The 21,433-nt window shown below is 32.6% G+C and overlaps 1 protein-coding gene across 1 annotated transcript in view; it reads right to left on the bottom strand.

Moving 5' to 3' along the window:
* Positions 1-15,348, bottom strand: part of LOC143916081 (uncharacterized) — a 253,337-nt gene extending 237,989 nt beyond the window's left edge. Inside the window, exon 1 of the mRNA XM_077436972.1 lies at positions 15,111-15,348. Coding sequence (XP_077293098.1) covers positions 15,111-15,291 — 181 coding nt within the window. The 5' untranslated portion in view covers positions 15,292-15,348. The remainder of the gene's footprint in view (positions 1-15,110) is intronic.
* Positions 15,349-21,433: the final 6,085 nt, after the last annotated feature.

The following is a 21,433-nucleotide window of genomic DNA, read 5'->3' as shown; positions in this document are numbered from 1 at the left end:
ATCTTCCACAGAGGTATCCATTAACACCCCTCAAGAAAGCACTACTAAGGAAGGGCATTGTATATTTGAACACCTCTTTGAAAATACCTCCTGCAGTTTTTGCTTTCTTAAATCTACCTATAATTAATTCATTCCTATTTCTTGTTTTATAATTAAGTATTAAGTATTCCTAACTATATGATTATTAAAATATTTGGGTAATAGATTCTTATCTAGCTTATATACACATTTAAAATGACTATTTCTAATATCCAACCATTTCAATTCATCTAACATTTTTAAGTTTCCTCACATTTAAAATTGCACGCATTGCTCTACTCTGCACTTTCTGCACTTTATCAATACACAATCCACTAAATAGAAATAAAGAACGAATTATCAGGAAATATAATATAAGGAAGTATAAATATAAGTTTTTAGTATAGGATATATCACAACAGTCCAAATCTACCGCACTTCCCCTTATTATAGTGTTAATTATGAAAATAATTCATTTCATAAGGCAATCGCCAAAGTGTGTTTGTGTGTGTGTGTGTGCACAGTGGATGAGCGCAACAAGACGCGCTTATCTGTCCATCGTACGTGTGGTCATTTCGTATTGCGCCAGTGAGAAAGACCAACTCTTACAGAACGGAAAATAATACGGCACAACACACAATTAAAACAACAAAAAATGAAAATATATGATATCGCACAGGTAGGCAGGCAGGTGGATATACGAAGAAGCTCACACAAGAGACGATTACCTACACAAAAAAAGAACAAGAAGAAAACGAAAAAATTGAATGAACGCTCGGTTAAGCGCGTAACATGAAAACAACATCATAATCAACGTTTATAAATGCCCCGCCGCCGTTTCGGTGAAGGTGTGCCCCATCGTCGTCTGAAACGACCCATAACATTTTTCGGATGTATCCGAGATACATATGTACGTTTCAGGTACGTGTGGTAATTGGAGACCGATCAAACTACACGAAAAAACCGAAAATAATCAAAATGAAAACCACCTTAGTAGGTACTAAAACTTAGCTTAGCAATAAATTCTGAAATCTCAAGATTGGTTATACGAGACAGATGAGTTAACGAGACAGACAGACAGACATGCAGACAAACAGACAAACAGACAAACAGACATAAAATTTTATATACATATGTGTTACAGTGAAAGCATATTTCAAGTGAAAATATATTTGCACCAATTCATTTAACCAGTGAAAAAGTATCAAACAATGAATTTACATCGTTTAACTCTACAAATTTAACCCTAGCAACCCAATCTTAAATGAATAGGGCCACTCCTTACTTAACCTAACCTATCCTAGCGCTTAAATAATACCAACCCTAACAATCTTATCTTAAATGAATAAAATCAACCCTAAAAATTTAACTGGTTATGATTTCACTGAAACGTTACTGACATAATTTCACTGTGACATATACATATATGTAGATACTTCCTACTATGCATATTTACGCTTAGTTGAATGGGCGGTCTTAAAGCCTACCAAAAACAATATGATAATTTCTATGCACATTGAAAACTATGTAACTGTACGAGTTTGTTTCATTTTAACGGGCATACATTTTTAGTAAATTAATTGAATTAAACCTTTTTTTTTGTATGGAAGTGCATAAAAAATGCTCATATGAATTTTTAATTATCTCTATTTTCTTCTGTGGATTATGCGAATGAAACTGTAAGTAATACAGATGATATTATAATTATATATAATTAATTGCATTAATGTTAATTTTTTATTACATATAATTTTGTTATTTATTTATGACTAATTTGTACGCATACGCTATTTTCTCAAACGGAAATTATTCAAATTAATTAATAAGACGTAATTTCAATCTTATTCTTGTGTTAATTCAAGTATAATATTTGGCGCCATCACAAAACGGCGCGGGACAAAATCGCGCAAACCAAAATAGCGTGGCGACAAAATCGCGCAACGCATAGGTATACATTTGAACAAGAAAATAAATATAAAAACAAGTAATATAAATATTAGAAACAGATCTAATGTATAAGAAAAAACCGATAGAACACAGTTATGATAAAATAACAATCGTTTATTAATTTTGAAAGTGCACTTGTGAATTTATTCACACTTTATTGAAACTTGAATAACAAGAATAGACATACATATCTAATATATAATTTCGAAAGAGACTTTGTAAGTATGTATGTAAGTATTGTTGGTTCGTAAATCGGTGACGTCATCGAAAAAATGAATATTAAAATTAATTTAAATTAAATAAAACTATTCAAATAAATTTAATAAAATGTTTGCTATTAGATTGGCCATGTTTAATCGGTTTATATTACAATACCGAGCGAAGCCGGGTAAAAACACTAGTATTAAATATAATTAAATGTCCTAAATTAAAAATAATATCGAAGGAACAGCACAAATTAAAGTACACTTTCAAAATAAAAAAAATGATTTTTATTTTATCATTATTGTGTTCTATCGGATGCTTCTTATATGTACATACATTAAACCTGTTTTTAATATTTATAATCTTGTTTTTTTTTTTTATTTACTTGCTTATATTTGTAGATATGTACATATATTTGTTGCGCGATTTTGTCGCGCGCTATTTTCGATTTGCGCGGTTTCATCCAAGTAATTTTGTTCCGCGCGGCTTTGTCGCAACACCAAATAATTTGTATTATATTAGACAGTTATTGCAGATCTGTTATTATTTATTTTAAATAGTAATAAATTTTCTCATTCTTTCAAAAGCACCGAATTTTGACTTCAAGTGGAGTTTCTTCTCTCTTTTACTAAAATTTACTTAAAAATACATATACATCATTTGTCATTCGAAATAGCCTGGAAAAAATTTCAATGACTTATCGTTTCACTTTGAACATGAAAGATGGTTTAAATAGATTGAATTTATTTTGTTAATTAGTACGAAGCATTACAGTTCGTATCTCGAGTGATATAAATTGAAAACGTATCCCTCATCCGAGCGAGATTCATCATAGATACAAGTTCACAAGAGCGTTAAGTCAAAAAAATCATCAGACTGTTAATATTGAGTAATTTTTTAATTCGACCGACGATAATTTCTCACTGAAAACACGTTTTTTTTTTGTTTTAATAATCTAACTCGCACGATGATTTTAATCTCCGACAATTACTTCTGTTGAACAATCGCCCGTTTTCCACTAACGAAATGCGAAAAATATCGCACCGACACTCTACCACCATTTATAAACGTCATTTTACTAATGCATTAGCTAACCGACGACAACATACACACACACACACACACACCAATTTCAAAATTAATTTATAACGGAAACACACCTAAAAAAGTGTTAACAAATTGTACATGTGTTCCGAAGCGAACAGCGTCTTTCATCAGATGATCGATTCCGGCCGACTAGAAAGTCGTTCAACCGAACGTTATTAATTAACTACATACTATAACCGATTCGATCACATCGCATTAAGGAAGGTGTACCGCACCGAAATAGCACCAAAACGAATTAATAATATTAAAAATTATATGAAAAAAATCCGGTGAAACAACACAGATCGAACCGTTTCGATGAACGGTCCATGCAATTGAAGCGCTCTCAATAAGAGCGTGGCGAACTCGCTTCTGACGATTTATTTATATATTATTTATTTATCTTCGATTTAACATACCCAATTTAATTCACATTTCAACACTGCATAGGTCGAGATTGTGTTTCCACGATAGTATCAAGTTACAGCGTGGTTGAATCGGCAAAACATTGGATATTCGAATTCCCAATTCTGTGCACATAATTAAAATACCTATTTATATTCCATTTATTCTTTCAAGAAGTTTTACTGTTTATAAGATCTATCATTAAAATCCAAATTGAACTTAATCATGTTTTCCATATACATATGTACATACATACATACATACCTATGTACGTGATATAATAATATTCTCTTTATATTTACCTATATAATATATAATTTTACTGCACAAAATTTATAATTACGTACTGTGGAAAATCCTCATAAAGCTATATAAATATTTTACTATATAATATTCGTTTTATAACATAGAGCTTATTCTTTTTTTCTGAAATCTTCACTTATTAAATCAATACAAAAAGTAATATTAACCACCAACAGAATACTTCTTGAACTTCTAGTCTCTAGAAATTGAATAGACAAGATAAATTATTACACAATATAATTTTTAATTGTCAAATCTCTTAACAAACAAACAATCAACAACTCCATTTTAAAAATAATCCTTTAGTGACATCTTCATTATCTTCACCAGTGGCAACAGGCTAGGCACATGCCTAGGGGCGCCATAGCTAAGGGGCGCTGTGATTTTTTTGGTGATAAAATTGAAAAAAAAAATGGTTTTCATTGAACTTATGAAACATTTTATATTCTAATTAATTTTTCTACCCAAAGTTACAAAATACTGACTATGAAATATTATAATTTACGAGGAACGCAGGAGGTCGATTGTCAAATATCAACGACTCACGAATAAAACTTGTCAAACAATAAACTATCATCGGTACAAATGGTTACATGGAATTGTATTTTAATAAAAACTGCTGAAACGTGACCTTAAACGAAATATATACATATATATATCAGGGATGGATTTGCATCACGAAATTAAATATCTTAACCAATCATATTCGAATGAAGAAATGTCAGTCGATAAAATTCTATATATTCTAAAATTCTAAATATTAATATCATATATTGATAAATATATTTAATTAATAAAACTATGCTATTGATATACCTGCCTATTTTGGATAAAAATTTGTAAATTTAATTTTATGTTTTTTTTCTTAATATATTTATCTTCAACCTTTTATAGAATGTATTGTTTAAAAAAAATTAAGGGGCAAATCGTTAAAAACCAATCTGCCTAGGGGCGCCATACACCCTTGAGCCAGGCCTGATCTTCACCTTATTTATTTTTTAACCTATCAATCGAAAATTGTCAAATATATTTCCGATAACTTCCACTACTTTCTGAGTGAATTTTAAATCATCTTAGCCTTTTAATTGAAGTCAATCTTATCCCTAACCGAAATTTGAACTTTTTCATACATACATATGTACATGTGTACTACATACAATATCCTTGTACACATGTCAAGAATTTTGAGACTAATTTTGAAAACATAATAATTAATATCGCATCATCGAATACGTACCTTCAATAAAAAAAACTGATGGAAATGCAAACGGTAATAACTATCACGCTTAGATCTACATACATATACTAGAAATATTAAACGATCAATGAACTTCAATAGAGCTATTTATGCAATACGCTGATTGAACGCATAATTTTGATGTACAAATAAAAATAATAATTTCCGGTCACTACATCGCATTATATCTCATTTCATCTTTACTTTCGCATTTATGTGCTAATTCACTGCACTGAAACGAACCATTTCCCTAAACCAGTATTTCCAAAATTTACTACTACCTTCAAACATAATTTTTTCCGACATGACCCTTTCGACAAAATTAATTAAAAGATAGGGGGGGGGCTGCTATCGTATAATTGTTACATAGTATGCATAATTCTATATATAATATACATAATTCTATATATGTAGAAGAAAGTCATTTGAAGCCAAAAGATTTTTAAGATCTTCAAGAATATTTGCAATGAATTCTAAACCAAAAAGAACTCATCTTATTCAAATCTTGTTTTCAAAACACTTAAAATTTTTAAATGCAATGATTAATAAATAACATACATACATATATTCGCAATACATCTTATATGTATTTTAAAAGTTAATGATATACTGATCATTTTCTATGCTACAATTTTATTAAAAATGATCAGTAGATATAGTAGCTGTTAAAATATATGTAAGAATACTTAAAATAACATTGAGGAGTTGTTCAGTATTTTAAAAATTGTTTTTATTGTCCATTTATTATGTTCACAATACTACACAAAGCTTAGATCTATTCATTACTACAGATCCAGTCATCAGAATCGGTTTTAGGCAGTATTTTTTTGTTAGTATGTATAGTATTTTATTATTTTAATGTTATTTTATACAACATAATAGAAAAAAAAGCTCAAAAATCTATCAATAATTCTTATAAATGCTCATAATACATTTTAAACATACATATATACAAATTTTAACCTTTTCCACAACACATTATGCTCAAGAAGTTGTTTGACAATATTCAAAGAATACTGAAAAAAGATTTCTGGTCCATTCAAAAGTATAATTTCATTCAGAAAATTTTCCAAATGTTTTATCGTAGTTTAAAACACAATCATACTAAACGAGTTTGTTTCTAAGACATTTTCCTTTTGATTACAATTTGTCAAGCTTTTTCTACATATGTATTGAATATGGCGGTCGCGTATCCAACTTGGGAAACACTCACCTTGGCTTAGTTTTAAATCAAGAACGTCCAGTTGGATAGTTACGTCATAAAAATGAATTAATACATAAGATTGGCGGTTCGGGGGGTTGAAGTTGACAGTGATTTGCCGGTCGTTGGATATGTACTGTCGTCGGCGTGCAATTTGCCGCACGTCTCGGTTCGATGCGACCGGTGACATCAAACCGCCACTTATAGTCACATTTAGGTGGCTGTCTTATCTGAAACGTATATAAAGGCACAAGTGGGTATAGCCACCTTGTCTATACGTGTAAAATACACATATACATGTACGAGTGTGTCCGTGACCGCTTCTCGTTGAACCGTGCAGACGGATGGATGGTCGCGTGTCTCATCTGTCACAGGTCCGTACACACGACTCCGTCATTTGAACCGGCTTATTTAGAAAGTTTACCTCGTATGTGGGTCTGTGTGTGCCCCTGTATTCGTATGCGTGTGTGGGTGTTTTTAAATTCCCGGAAAATTGCCGGGAAAGCGTCCTCGCCCCGGCATTGTGACGCGCCGCGTGAAAATCTCATATGCGCGTTGGAAAATCAATTTCGTCGGATTGAAAGATAATACAACCTCTTCTTATGCGTGATGTTAATTAAGACGAAATTCTAGGAACGATTTTCTACGCTCACTAAGGTGGAAAATATCACATTCAGGCTCAGCATCGACGATTTTATTGAGAAGTCGGATAACTCTTGGAATTATAGCCGTGCGATAAAGAACTGTGCGAACAGGAGGTACAACCATCAAATGATGATTTCTACCACTTTACATAATTATAAGGGACGTAAAGTCCGAATCGTTCTAGCAACAACGGGCATGACGTATTACCACGTAGAAGTTGGAGAATAAAACGAATTAATGAGAAGTTTCTCCAAAGTTCAAGGGAATTACATATACCCAAGCATCTTCAAAAGAAAAGGAGTAGGGTAGATATATGGGTAATATCTATACTACTTCCAATATAGGAAATTAAAAAATGCTTTTGCACTTTTTCAATCATTAGAGAGTTATTAGCTTTGTGCGGATTCCATACAATAGCATTATACTCTAGTTTGCTTTTCACAAGCGAATTGAAGAGTAGGCAAGAAGACATATGTAGGTTTGGAGAATAACCTTGCACATTTCAAGACAAATTCGAGTTGACGAAAGGAAACGTTAGCGAATGTCTTGATGTGACTGTGAAAGGTGAATTGAGGATACCCAAATCAACCGTAGATTCCACATGCTTAACATAAAAGGGATATAAAGTCCCAACTGTTTCAGCAACGACGGGCATGACGTATTACCACGTATGTAGATGTTGGAAAACAAAACGAATTAATGAGTAATTTCTCCGAATTTCAGAGAAATTACACCCAAGCATGTTCAAAAGTAAAGGAGTAGAGTAGAGATATAGGTAATATCCATACTACGTCCTATATAGGAAACGAATAGTGCACATTAGTATGGCATTTAATTATTTGGCCGGTGCAAAAATTTACGTCACTAAAAATATCAATGCTGGGAAAAAAATCAAATTGAAGTTTATTTATTCAATTTATTGTAATTTTTTCATAAGTGGCAGTCCCGACGGTCTTATAGAGCGACAAAATACATATCTTGGTCTTTAAAAGGCTCAAAATAAATATTATAAAATAGTGAGCCAAATACCACATATATGTATGTATATTTATTTTTTTCAAACGATAAACATTTGTTTGTTAATTGCATATTTTTTTCAATTTCATATAAAAAAAATTTGTCCTTTAAAAAATTTATTGAAAATTGGGTCAAATAAATCAAAATACAAATATAATAATTGATCTCTACGACAGACAAATTGCTTCGTTTGTGGGAACTATTAACTACAAATTATAATTAATAAAGAATTATATACATGCATACATACGTACATATATACAGTTTTTATAAATTAAATTCTTTCATATATAATATATTTGACATAATAAGATTTCTTACTTGATTTATAAATCTTAAAAATGACTTTGTCATTGATGATAAGTAATAATACGAATAAGGTAATGCATATACATACATACGTATATTTTTTTATTTAAATCATTAATCAAGGAAAAATGCTAATTAGTATGGATATTCCATTAGATGTAATCTGATCATATTAACGTCGACAATATCATATTATACTAACGGCAAATTCATAAATAAGCTTCAATATCCTTCCTGACACGAATTAAAATATAAAATTACGTCAAATTTATAACATCTTATATTACAAAACTATCATAACTCGCAACAATCCAAAATACATAAAAAAAAAAACACGAATCGATAAACGAATGTGATAAATTCGCACACACAGAGAGAGGGAGAGAGACGCCGATAAAACATCATAAAAATATCCGTCGACAATTTGCGAAATGTCACACGTCATTCTATGTACATATGTAGTGAGCGCGTTTATAATACAAATATTCGAGAGCCATAAAGGTGACCGTTAAAGAAATAAAATAGTATGCATGTGAAGAATATAATCTGTGAGTAATCACGTTCACTGTTAACACGCTGCGGCCCGGCGACGCGCCAATTATTGCATACATTCGAAATTGAATTATTCATAAACGAGACGAGTCATAAATACGATCCGTATTTATAGGAGCGATGTCGATTTTTAAACAACGTTTGCGATATAATTAACGTCGGTTCCGTGTCTTGAGCTATGTATAATATACGTATACTATATGCGGAGAGGGTCAGTTACGCTCGGGTGACCATCAGGTCATCCGTGCTGCTCGGGTCAATGCGCACACACGCGCCAACCCATCGCAATTACCCAATTCCTGCTCGGTACGAAGATAAGAAAGAATGAGCGGACGTTAGGGTGCAGTACGACTAGGGTGACGCTACGAAGCAATCTCGTCGGTTTGAATAAAAAGTAATAATTTTTGTTAATATATTCAATATACAAGAGCTGATTACAGACTAACTTAAATTCTAACAGTAATGAGTTTACATATGTATATACTCTTCGTTAACCCTCCCTCACCGAAGTGGGGTATGCAAGTGCCCCAATTTTTACGTTTTTCGTAATAACTATGTGATTTTCAAAGCTATACGCCCTATATTTTTTGTATTCCTAGAATGAACTACAAGAAATTTAATTTAATAGATGTTGTACGATTTATAAAAGGGGTACATCGTAAAAAAATACATTTATACATTTCTACGTTCCAAAGTATAGCTTTAAAGGCGGTAGCGATAAGTCATGATTTGACTGTTCGCTTGCATATTATTGTTGATCGATGAATCAATACGAGAGAAAGAGACAGCTATATTTTCGTAAGCTATTGTTTTCGTCGCTTTTGGCTCGTGGCTATTGAGTCATGCAGTCGCCTGTTGGCCTTACCTATGTGCGTTTGCATGTCGATGTTTGTCGTTATTTTTTAATACAAAAATAGTCAAAAACATGCTATAGGTCTAAAACTTTTTATGTTGATATATAAAATGTTTAATAAGATATATATTGAACCCATTTGTATTAAGAAAATCTGTATTTTGATTAAAAAATACTGGGGTCTTACTCGACCCCGGTTCGGGACACTCATTCGATCTCGACGCTCCGTCCTTCAAAGATTAAAACAATGAAGTGTGCTATAAATCAATGGTGTTACTTATTAAATTAGGTGTGCCACAAATCAATGGTGTGTCTTATCCCTACTGGTTAGTCGTTTTAATTGTTAACATCGATTACACATCATGCGACAATGAATGAGTCATACATGATGGTGTCATAGTAGTTAACTAGTGTCATACTGTTTTACGATTTTACCAACGCGAAAGTTTGAAGCGCCAATGTGTAGTCAAGGAAATGTGGTCGTTGGTCACCACGTTACCAGTTGGTTTATGACGACATGACGTTGAAGAGACGTTAGTTGAGCTCCAACCATCACTTGAAACGGGAACGGGAATTGCATGCCCTATTCTGGCATTGCAACGCATGCCAGGTTCAGCTAGTCTAATATATAATTTCGAAAGACACTTTGTTAATTTGTATTATTAAGTACTTTTAGTTGGGAACGTCGAAAACAAATCAAAGTTTCTATGACGACGATTCGATTGATAACGCTGTTTGGATGCGGTGCATCCGCTCTAAAATCGCCAGACAAATTGAACGACAGATTAACGGACGGCTGCTTTAAATGCAATTCTCGTCTTCTCGAATGATAGATTGCACATCAGAGGACGTGTAACCTTTCGATGTGCACAGATGCAATTATTAAAATGGTTATTATTAAAATTGAGTTGATTAAAATAAGGCATAAGTTCCGAATCTTGCCTTATTATAAACTCGCCAGAAAGATCCAACTCAATTTTAATAATTGCATCTGTGCACATCGAAAGGTTACTCGTCATCTGATGTGCAATCTATCATTCGAGAAAACGAGAATTACGTTTAAAGCCGCCGTTCTGTTAATCTGGCGATTTTAGAGCGGATGCACCAAACCCCGCTGTTTATATTACAAATACGAATATAGCGAAATCGAGTAAAACAACCATGAAGTATATCGATACAATAAGCGCACACGGAAATTTTCCGAAAATCGACCTCAAACCGTCCACCACACGACAACAATCGGCCAAAATCCGCATCGGATATACACCGAGTGACTTGTCGAGTTGGCATTTAGCAAAATTTTGCCGAGACGCGTGCTCATTTCGGTTGAGTTTTCCCGAGTTTTCCGCGCGGAGAGCTCGACAGCGCGCGCGGGTCGAGCGTGACGAGAGCTTCGTGAACCTGAAACGGTAGCGAGTGGCACGGACTATGATTAATATATTGGTATGGCAGGTAGAATAAGAGGTAGATAGGTAGAGGTAGATGTAGATGTAGATGTGAAGGTGTGTAGTGGGCACGCGCTCTTCCTCTTCGTCGGTACACGCTTTCTTCGCGGCACATCCGGTGAACAAACACACCTAATTACCGGCGCGCGCCGCTCAACGGACCGACAATCCGACCAACGCTAATTGTGCACACACACACACATTTTTGCGGTCATTATTTGACGATATGGTGGCTGATTAGCCCTTTCACCGACGAATTTGTGTGTCAGTGGCGGTGACCAATTGGAAAAACGTGTCCAATTCGAAGATTTTCCGTTTGGTTTTGAAATGTGCAAAAATAATAAAAAAAAAAATACACAGTGTTAATATCACCACACACGTGCATATTTTATACGGGTCTACCTCACGGCACCGAAAGTGAAAAGGTCGAAAAAGCAAATATCGAAAATCAAAAGATCAAAAAAAAGGGTGCATATTAAACGGTACTATGTATATAATATATATATATATATATATATATATATATATATATATATATATATATATATATATATATATATATATATATATATATATATATATATATATATATATATATATATATATATATATATATATATATATATATATATATATATATATATATATATATATTGGTTAATATATGTATACTAGTCTCGCAGATTGGGGGAAGCCCTGGTTTGAATTAAAATTATACAATTTTTCATATATAACTGGTAAATCTCTAAGCCACATATTCTTTGCGGCATCAATTCGATATAAGTATACATGATTTAAAGAAACAAAATATTTCATTGTTAAATTTTATGTATAAATATAATTTAATAAATTTACGAGATTAACGATACAACGAGACTAATATTAAATAGAAAAATTCATCGATTTTAAACAATGTCTTGTACCTCCAACCAATCGATGTATTTTCATAAAGTGCATTTTACATGTATGTATGAGGCACAAGTATGATTAAAAAGAACTTATTAAGAAGTCAAAAACGCTATTTTTAGATTGGATTAAATAGTTTATGGCAAGCGAAAGTGAAGCTGATACATTAAGATGTCAGTGGTTATAGTTTAATATTTTCAACTTAGTGGTCACGCGTTCAATCCTTGACCCAGTGCCGTTAACCTAGGACGTGATACTCCAGTTCGACGTTTCCTATCAAAATTTTCTGATTTATCTGGTTTCATTGAAACGGTTCCAACAAATTGACAACCTCGTCCTATTTCTCCGAGTTTTTAGCATCTCGAATGTGCTGATTTATAAAATGCTACAAAAACGTTTGTCGAATTTGTCCATAGAAGTCTCAATCAAAGTTCGGTGATTATTGGTCACAAGACGCTCCCCTAAAAGTCACTAAAACCTCTATAACGAAAAATCTGGCAACCGAAAAATCCATCATACTAACTATAACTATCATACTAACGATAACTATCATACTAACGAGAACTCGAGTGCCAAATATTCCGTATTCACGATTTTAATGGCAAAATTTGTCTTTTGGGCGATCGCAATGTCACTAATAATCCAATTACCGTCTCAATGATACCCTGTAAAATTGCTCTATAAATTGTTTATATTTGGCCGGGAAGGCACTTTGGAATTTACCTGTCAGGCCTACCTGTTATATATCTATGTATATGTATTAAAATAAAAATTAAATACATATAAGTATATATCTCTATTACTTAAAATCTTATTAGTAGTAAACATGATTCATAGAAAAATGAAGTATAGAAAAGGCTTGTAAAAAGTATACTATTTACAGTATAGCCGAAGAGATGTTCAAAACTAGAGCTGAGAATACTGAATTTTCTGTCTATTTATTTATATATGTAATTGATAAACATATGTAAGCGTATATTAAAGTTTAAAGATATGTACATATGTATAATGAGTAGACACGTATTTTGGGCATTTTGCTATCAATGCTAAATTGATGCTAAAATTTGGAACAGATGCTCATAGACGCTAAATTCGTAAAATATGCGAATAGATGCTAAAATAACAAACATCAAAGTGAAATTTGCATAAAATTAATAGACAATTTAGAGGGGTCTTCATATCCCTTTGCCCATTTATTATGTGAAGAAATTGAGGGGATAAAACAGAGCTTGCAGTTTACCATAGACGGTGTTTTTCCTGTCGAAAGCAAGCAACTGATTTTGTCTACTACTGCAAACAACAGAATACAGTTGGAGCTGTGTATCCAAAAGGCTGCTCAAAAAAGCATCTTAAAACTATACTCGCACTCAAGACTAAATGAGACAAATCTATTCCTCCAAACATTGAGAAAACTATTCAATCCATCTGTGGCAGGTTCAAAATCTAATATTAATGTTAAAGAAACAGTTTTGTTTTTTAGAAACCTGCCATTATTTAATGTATTAACAGAGGCTCAATATTTGGAAGGATATCAGAACTTTTTTAGACAATTAATATAGAGAATATAAAAAATGAATCCACGCCGGATATATTGCTATTATTGATGGCAACAAAAATTAAATATGAAGAGTTTGATTGTGCAGCTCTAAAATCTATTTGGTGTCCCGTCAATAGTGTGGATGCTGAAAGGTATTTTAGTAAATACAATATAATTGTGACCGATCGTCGCACGAATCTGTAGAAATATGATCCATGTTGAGTTTTAATAAATTTTAATTGGTATTATATTTTTATATTCATATTTTTTTGTCTTTGTATTTTTACATGTTTGTTTCTTTGTAATTTTAATTCCAAAACGTTTTTGAATTTTTCTATTATTTTATGATTGTTGTGTTGTCTTTAAATTGTATATATGTATGTATATAAATTTTATTAAAATTCATCGAAATGTTTTATTATTTAAAATTAAACTCTTCATAAAAATAAATGCTAAAATTGAACATTTTTAATGCCCTAAAACGCTAAAATGCAAAATGAAAATGCTAAAATTGACAAAAATAGATGCCCAAAATACGGGTCTCTAATAATGAGATAGGTGATTGATAATATCCACACGCAATTTAAAATTAGACCATAGAAGTTGACTTATTAAGATCATTTGCAATTAAATTATAATATATTATAATCTCGTGTCGGCATGTGGGATTAATTTTTAGTAATTATAAATGCCGTAGATAGGAATGGCATAAATTGAAAATCGACTTTATTGCGTTTCCGTTCTGTGCGAACAATTAAAATTTTCATCGGTAGTTTTATGTTATTACTTTTTCTTTGAAGATTTACTGTTTTAATTATAATCATTGCACCGGTGTGCAATTAAAGCTATGAAACGCAACAGGTATTAATTCAATCGAGCGGCGACTGACACGCGTCCGATATATTATTTTTCTAGCACCGTGTACTTTGAATTACATGCAATTAGGCGTATAAACTGCAATGACAAATTGACTGGTTTGATCGTTTCAAAATATTTTAATTTGACTGCGGTCAATTCATATGCATAATGCACAGTTTTAAAGAGGAAAATTATTACGTGCAATAACAATAAATCATTCACATTTGCAGCTAAATTGACGATTTATAACGGTTTAAATTTTTTTCGTATATTTATTTTAACGCGTTTTAGTACCGCTTCGTAATGTGAAAAAAATCTATATATAAAAATACATACGAAAATTTTCAAATTTGAATTGACGTTCAATTATTCTAATGAAAATGTTGCACTGCCATCTATGGACATTTTTATAAATTCATTTATGTATAGCTTAATATAACTATCAATAGATGGCTATTAACTACTAGAATAACGATTAAATCAAAGTTGGCAATATCAATTAATTAAATCAAAGATTTACGTGATGACGTGTGACCACCACACAACTTTTCTAATACAGAAATTAAATAATGCAAAATAAAACTGACCTTTCAAGTGGCTGTTGATTCTTAACTGGTCGATGATGCTGGTGAGTCGAATCTCCCGTAAATTTCCGCAGGTCGTTGAGCGCCCTTCGAATAAATTATCATCCAACGAACGCGTAGCACTTTTTTGAAAATCAAAATCACCATTTGAGTCCGAAGAATATGCGTTGTTTTCTACGTCCATTTCCGTTTCGGACTTCCGGTCGGAAACGGTGCAATTTTCCCCGCTAAAGTCATCATCCACTTCCATCGTATTTGCATACGGTTGAATACACGATAGTATTGACAAAATTTACACTTTTTTGATGCAACACGATTGTTTTAAACACTATTCACAGGCTGATTGTTGTTTGTTTGGAATTTATTTCGTTGCAAAACGATCGCCGGCTGGAGAAACTGTTGATGCGGCAGGTAACCCGAACACCTGACGGTGCAATTGAAATTTCCTAAGCAATCAGGTCGAGACGATAAGCGACAAATTATCAGTCAAACCTAGCTGATAACGAATGTGACACAGGCACAGAGTTCAAGCAATGTCACCTGTGTCAGGTGACTGATCTCGCCAAAATTTCCACGACGTTTATAATTCTATTACGTTCTTCGCAAATCGAAAATACACAATTTTATCAAAATAAAACGTAACCAGAAACGATACAAGTCAATATTATACAAAATTTTCATATACATATGTACATAAGTATTGCCTTTTCACACGAAACAAAATCCATTTTTAAATAGCTTTTGTTTTGTATTCAAAATAATCCTTTAAGCTGAATTTTTATCCACTTTATTATCTTTGGCATCTGACATGGTGCATCTTTTTATAGACAATCTAAAATTAAAGCAACATTACTTCCGATTCATTAACACCAGGGGCGGCTCGTGACTTTAAAAACAGGTGGGGCACGAGAAGACTACCCCCCCCCCCCTCTCACTTCCTCCCACATATTTAATTTGTTTCCAAAAAATGAAATTTATATATTTTTAATGACATTGTATGCAAAGACAATGACTTTTATTAACAAATTATCGAATTCGTTCATTATGTGTTCCGAAAAAGCAAAAATGTAATAAATAAAAAATATTTTAAAATAAAATTGTCATATTGTGATGTCACTATGGCGGCATTCGAGTACAAAGATTTAAAACTAATATGAAATTACTTATTATAATCTACGACTGAAATCATTGAGTCACACTTAGAGTTTCCAATCCGAATATTCGATAGTCGATATTCGAATATATTCGGCCTATTTTGAACGATTTGTTATTCGAATATTTGAGCAATTATTCGAATAAAATATTTTACAAATTTAGAATTTTTTTAATATAATACAATTTTATTTTTAACTCGAAATGTGTAACGAAAATGTGTGAAAGACGTATTAGTCGTCGACTCGGAGTCATTTTATCGCCTCAGTGCAATGGATTCGTGGAACTTGACATTGGAATTCCTCGCTTTAGAAATTAAACTTATGTATTTTACAAAAGAGAACTTATTGCAGCGTTCATTTGAAACGGAAACGAAAATAAAGTCCGAAGCGGGAACGCAATTTTTATGGATAAGCAGAAATATTTCGTTTCATTTATGTTGTTTTGAACTTCGGTTGTGTGTCGGAGCTCGTAGTGACACGTTATCGATCCGGGTATTTTTGCTCAAATTAAATAAATTGATTGCACGTTATAAAAATACGTTTTTCAAATTCCAATAAAATTCCAAAAGGTTAAAAAAAGATTTCAGGTACTTGAATAACTTTAAAAAATGAACCGAAGCTTTAGAAATCCTTCTAAAAACTTTATTAACAATTAAACCAACGTCAACTGCTACTGAAAGAGGGTTCTCCACAGCAGGAATAATAAAAAAAATTAAGGGCGAGATTTAATTTTGAAACATTTAACGCATTATTATTTTTAAAATATGTATTTTTAAAATTAAATTAAGTTTATATATAACGATAAATTAACTTTTTCTTTTTAATGAATGTATGTGGACCACCCCACTCACTTTAATTATTTAACACAGATTACCTAAACACAGGTAATCAAAAAGATTACCTAAACACTGCTTTAGGTCATCGACTTTAGAGTCTTTAATTAATTTTATGTACTAGATGTATTATGAGCATTTATAAGAATTGTAAATAGGTTTTTGAGCTCTTTTTCCTATTATGCTGTACATTAACATTAGAATAATATAATACTATGATTACTAACCAAATTAAATTAAATTGTAAAATAGAAAATGATCAGTAGATCAGTAGCTATTAAAATAGATATAAGATATATTGTGAACATAATTTCTTAATAATAAAAAGCATTTAAAAACAAAATCAATTTCAATTATTTTGAATTAATATTTCACACTGTTTTCTATTGTTTAAAACTATTCGAATATTTCGAATTTTGAAGTCAAATAATAATTGGAAACTCACACTCAAATATGATTCCAAAACTTTCAAATCGTAATATGTATATACACAGTAGGATTTACAAGTCAAGGTCAAACATATACAAATAAATTCGAGTATTTCGAAGATTTCCCCCGAGAAGAAAAGCGTCCAGGAAAAATACAAACATTCAAACGCGGAACGTTGACAGATACGATAATCACTAACGATTATGACACAAAAGCTTGCACAATTTATCGGCCGAGCATGACAATGAATTGTGGCAGTTTTAGAAACAGCGCGTAGGCGAGAATGTCGAGTGCATATATAGGTACAATAAATTTACGAAATAGCACAACGATCGCGAGATAAAGTAACCTATTCTAGCTACGAATCACGAGATACGATCGACGAATCGGTCGTTTGCCGGATGAAACGTTTATGTCAAACTGTGTGGTTGGGGCTTGCGCCAAGTCCAACCTTTTCAGCGAGCTGAACCGGAAGTGCCGTAAAGTGCTGAGGTCCCTGCCGACATGGTCGACAGGTCTTCGCCAGGTCTGCTGGGCCACTGCCGGTGAGGGGTGACCTGCTCTACCCAAAGCCGACATTTATTTTTAGAGTTGAAAGTTCAAAATACAAGAGTTGACGCACGGAGCCAAATGCGACGGTAGCCAGTCTAACCGATGGACGTTCACCTCGACTACTCGACCTATTACCCCTTAACATCCCCAAAAATAGCTTTTATTGTTCCAGTGGTGATGCTGAACTACCACAGCTTACACTTAAGTTTCCCCTTCACGAGTTTCTTCAAACAATTTCAACAAGTTGTCATTCTTACCTACGCTACGTGTCATTCTAATAAGTACTCAACATCGATTTTTTCGGATGCGGTGCATCCGCTCTAAAATCGCCAGACAAATTGAACGACAGATTAACGGACGGCTGCTTTAAATGCAATTCTCGTCTTCTCGAATGATAGATTGCACATCAGATGACGGGTAACCTTTCGATGTGCACAGATGCAATTATTAAAATGGTAATTATTAAAATTGAGTTGGATCTTTCAGGCGAGTTAAATAAGGATAAGTTCCGAATCTTGCCTTATTAAACTCGCCAGAAAGATCCAACTCAATTTTAATAATTGCATCTGTGCACATCGAAAGTTACTCGTCATCTGATGTGCAATCTATCATGCGAGAAAACGAGAATTATGTTTAAAGCTGCCATTCTGTTAATCTGACGATTTTAGAGCGAATGCACCAAACCCTTTTTTTATTTTTAAATGCTTTTTATTATTACAAAATTATGTTCACAATACATCTTATATATATTTTAATAGCTACTGATCTACTGATAATTTTCTATTTTACAATTTAATTTTATTTGGTGAGTAATCATAGTATTATATTATTATAATGTTAATGTACAGCATAATAAGAAAAAGAGCTCAAAAACCTATTTACAATTCTTATAAATGCTCATAATACATCTCATACATAATATTAATTAAAGACTCTAAAGTCGATGATCTAAAGCAGATTGTGTTTAGGTAATCTGTGTGTTATACCTGAAGGGTATAGACATTTTGTTGTAATCACCGAGACTCTTCACAAGTGTGTTAGTATGGTTATTAGTGATTCTGTCATAGAATCTACTGGTTAGTTTGTTAGTAATGTCTGTAACAAACGGAATATTATACTCAACATCGATAAAATTGTAGATGTGTTTGCATTTGATAAACTTCCTGGTATAAAATCATGCTCTACTTTATTAAGACGCAAATGCTCCAAGAATACATGCACACTTTGAGAGTATATTGATGCAATTTCGATGCAAAGTTTGTAATAGACGTATTTTAACCCTTTGATGTTGACCAACGTCGATCGGCGTTTTACCAACAATTCCACGGAAGTGAAAAACGCCGATGGGCGTTGTTTTTTGAGTGTGTGAAAAATAAACACGAATACTACCCGCTAAGCCTTTCCAGGTAGCATTGAACATGGATCGTGTAATACGTGTCAATGTTTATAAAGACTGGTATACACTGGAATTTCTGAATTTTTAACCATTGCAGAATGTATCGATGGAAATCCCTAACTGCTGGGTATTTTAGATTGTGACTTGGCATTTAGATTGTGAGCATTACATTTTAACAACAATGAAGAAGATGGAACTAGTTTTCGAAGAATACATTCATTAATAGACTTCTTTTGTTTATTTTATATTGTTGCAAGATATATTAAAGAGTCTAAACACACCTTTAATAAACTCGAAATCCTCAGCGGTAGTTATCTAAGGTTTGTTTAGATTAGTCAATTTTATACCTGCTTTCTATTGGATTTATAAATAATTCTAGTTGAAAATGTTGGCGAAATTTTCAGCGTGGCAAGTTTTCAACAGAAAAAACGTCAGAACACAAAGGATTAAACCGAAATTAGGTCATTTAAAAGATTAGTCTCTATATTTCAGCCAAAAGAAATTTAAGTAAACAATTAAAAAATATTCGGAAAGCACCAGAAGCGTAGACTAGTGGTCGAATATAGTGGTCACGGGTTCAAGTCCCACTGGTTGCTGCTGGCCAGACCTTGGTTTGTGACTCCAGGTCGATTGTTTCCTATCAGAGTGTGCCAATTTATCTGATTTTCATTGAAACGGTTCCAACAAATTATCAGCATTCTCGAATTTCACTGAATTGTATAAAATGCTGCAAATTTAAAAATTTGACCATAGATGTCTCTGTGGGTGTTAATTGATATGTAATTACTTTGTAAAATACAAATAGTACTTATATCGTATCAAATATACAATGTTTCTGGCCAGGAAGGCGCATTGGTGTTACCTGTTTGGCCTTCCTGGTATAAATAAGAAAAATAGCAACATCATTTGACTTCCTGTATGTAAATAGATGTTGAACGCTTCAAAGAATATCTAAAATAAGGATTCATTACAATATTTGTTTAAATTGTAAATGTTAAGCTTAAGAAACGTTATCCACATAACATTACATACATACAAATCTTTCATATAAGGATTATCAAACTTAAGAAAGTCTTAGTTTTTCTTAGCTCTTCTCAAAAGTATAGAAATTATCTCTTTCTATAACAGCATAGCTGTTGTAAATTAATAAAAAAAATTCCAATGAATGTGTTTCATATTCCAAAACAGATGTATACAGAAGACGGCCACCTCATCGGGTAGTATTGATAGATACACAGTTCAAAGGTGATCAGGACGGCTCTAGAAATTCAATAAGTCGCCAGTTGAAGAAGTGTTCCTGTTCCGAAAGATCCCACGTCTAGACGAGACATCACCACGAGGTTATTTTGGTTGGGGACGGCGAGGTCGCGAGGTCACATGTCCCGGCGGGCGCGCGTGTCACACCGGGACAGAAATAGACCTCAGCCACCAGCAACAGTGACATCGCACACTGATCCATTCTGATGTATGTTTGTTCACTAAGAAGACTGCTTATAATAATTGAAAAGTCATTTTCTCGAAAGTCAAGTCAGACTATTAAGCAATCTAAGGTATTTGATTCTATATGTCGGCACATCCGTGTAAAGTCTACTAATTTTTTAAAAACCTTCATATTTTAAATGAACAATGATTAGTTTCATTGATAGAAGATTATTATTTCATTGAAGAATGATTAATTTCATTGTAGATTATGTCACAATTAAGAATTCTTTAAAATAATTCCAAAACTTTACATATTGACGGAAGACTTTCTGCATTTAAATTTGGTTACAAATAGTTTCAACCGTTAAAATGAGACCATACATTAATCATATGAAACTATATATAAAATTGTATCAAGAACTTTCATAATTTAAGAAATTCTGTTGAAATTTAACTTTGACACTTATACTAGTATACATTTTGTATGAATTTTTTGATGCCAGCATACATACATATATGGAAAATTTGGGTTAATGTATT

This window comes from Arctopsyche grandis, chromosome 8 (genome assembly GCF_051622035.1).
Source record: "Arctopsyche grandis isolate Sample6627 chromosome 8, ASM5162203v2, whole genome shotgun sequence".
NCBI lineage: Eukaryota > Metazoa > Arthropoda > Insecta > Trichoptera > Hydropsychidae > Arctopsyche > Arctopsyche grandis.
The sequence above is the reverse complement of the archived record's forward strand: the minus strand, read 5'-3'. Positions and strand labels throughout refer to the sequence as shown.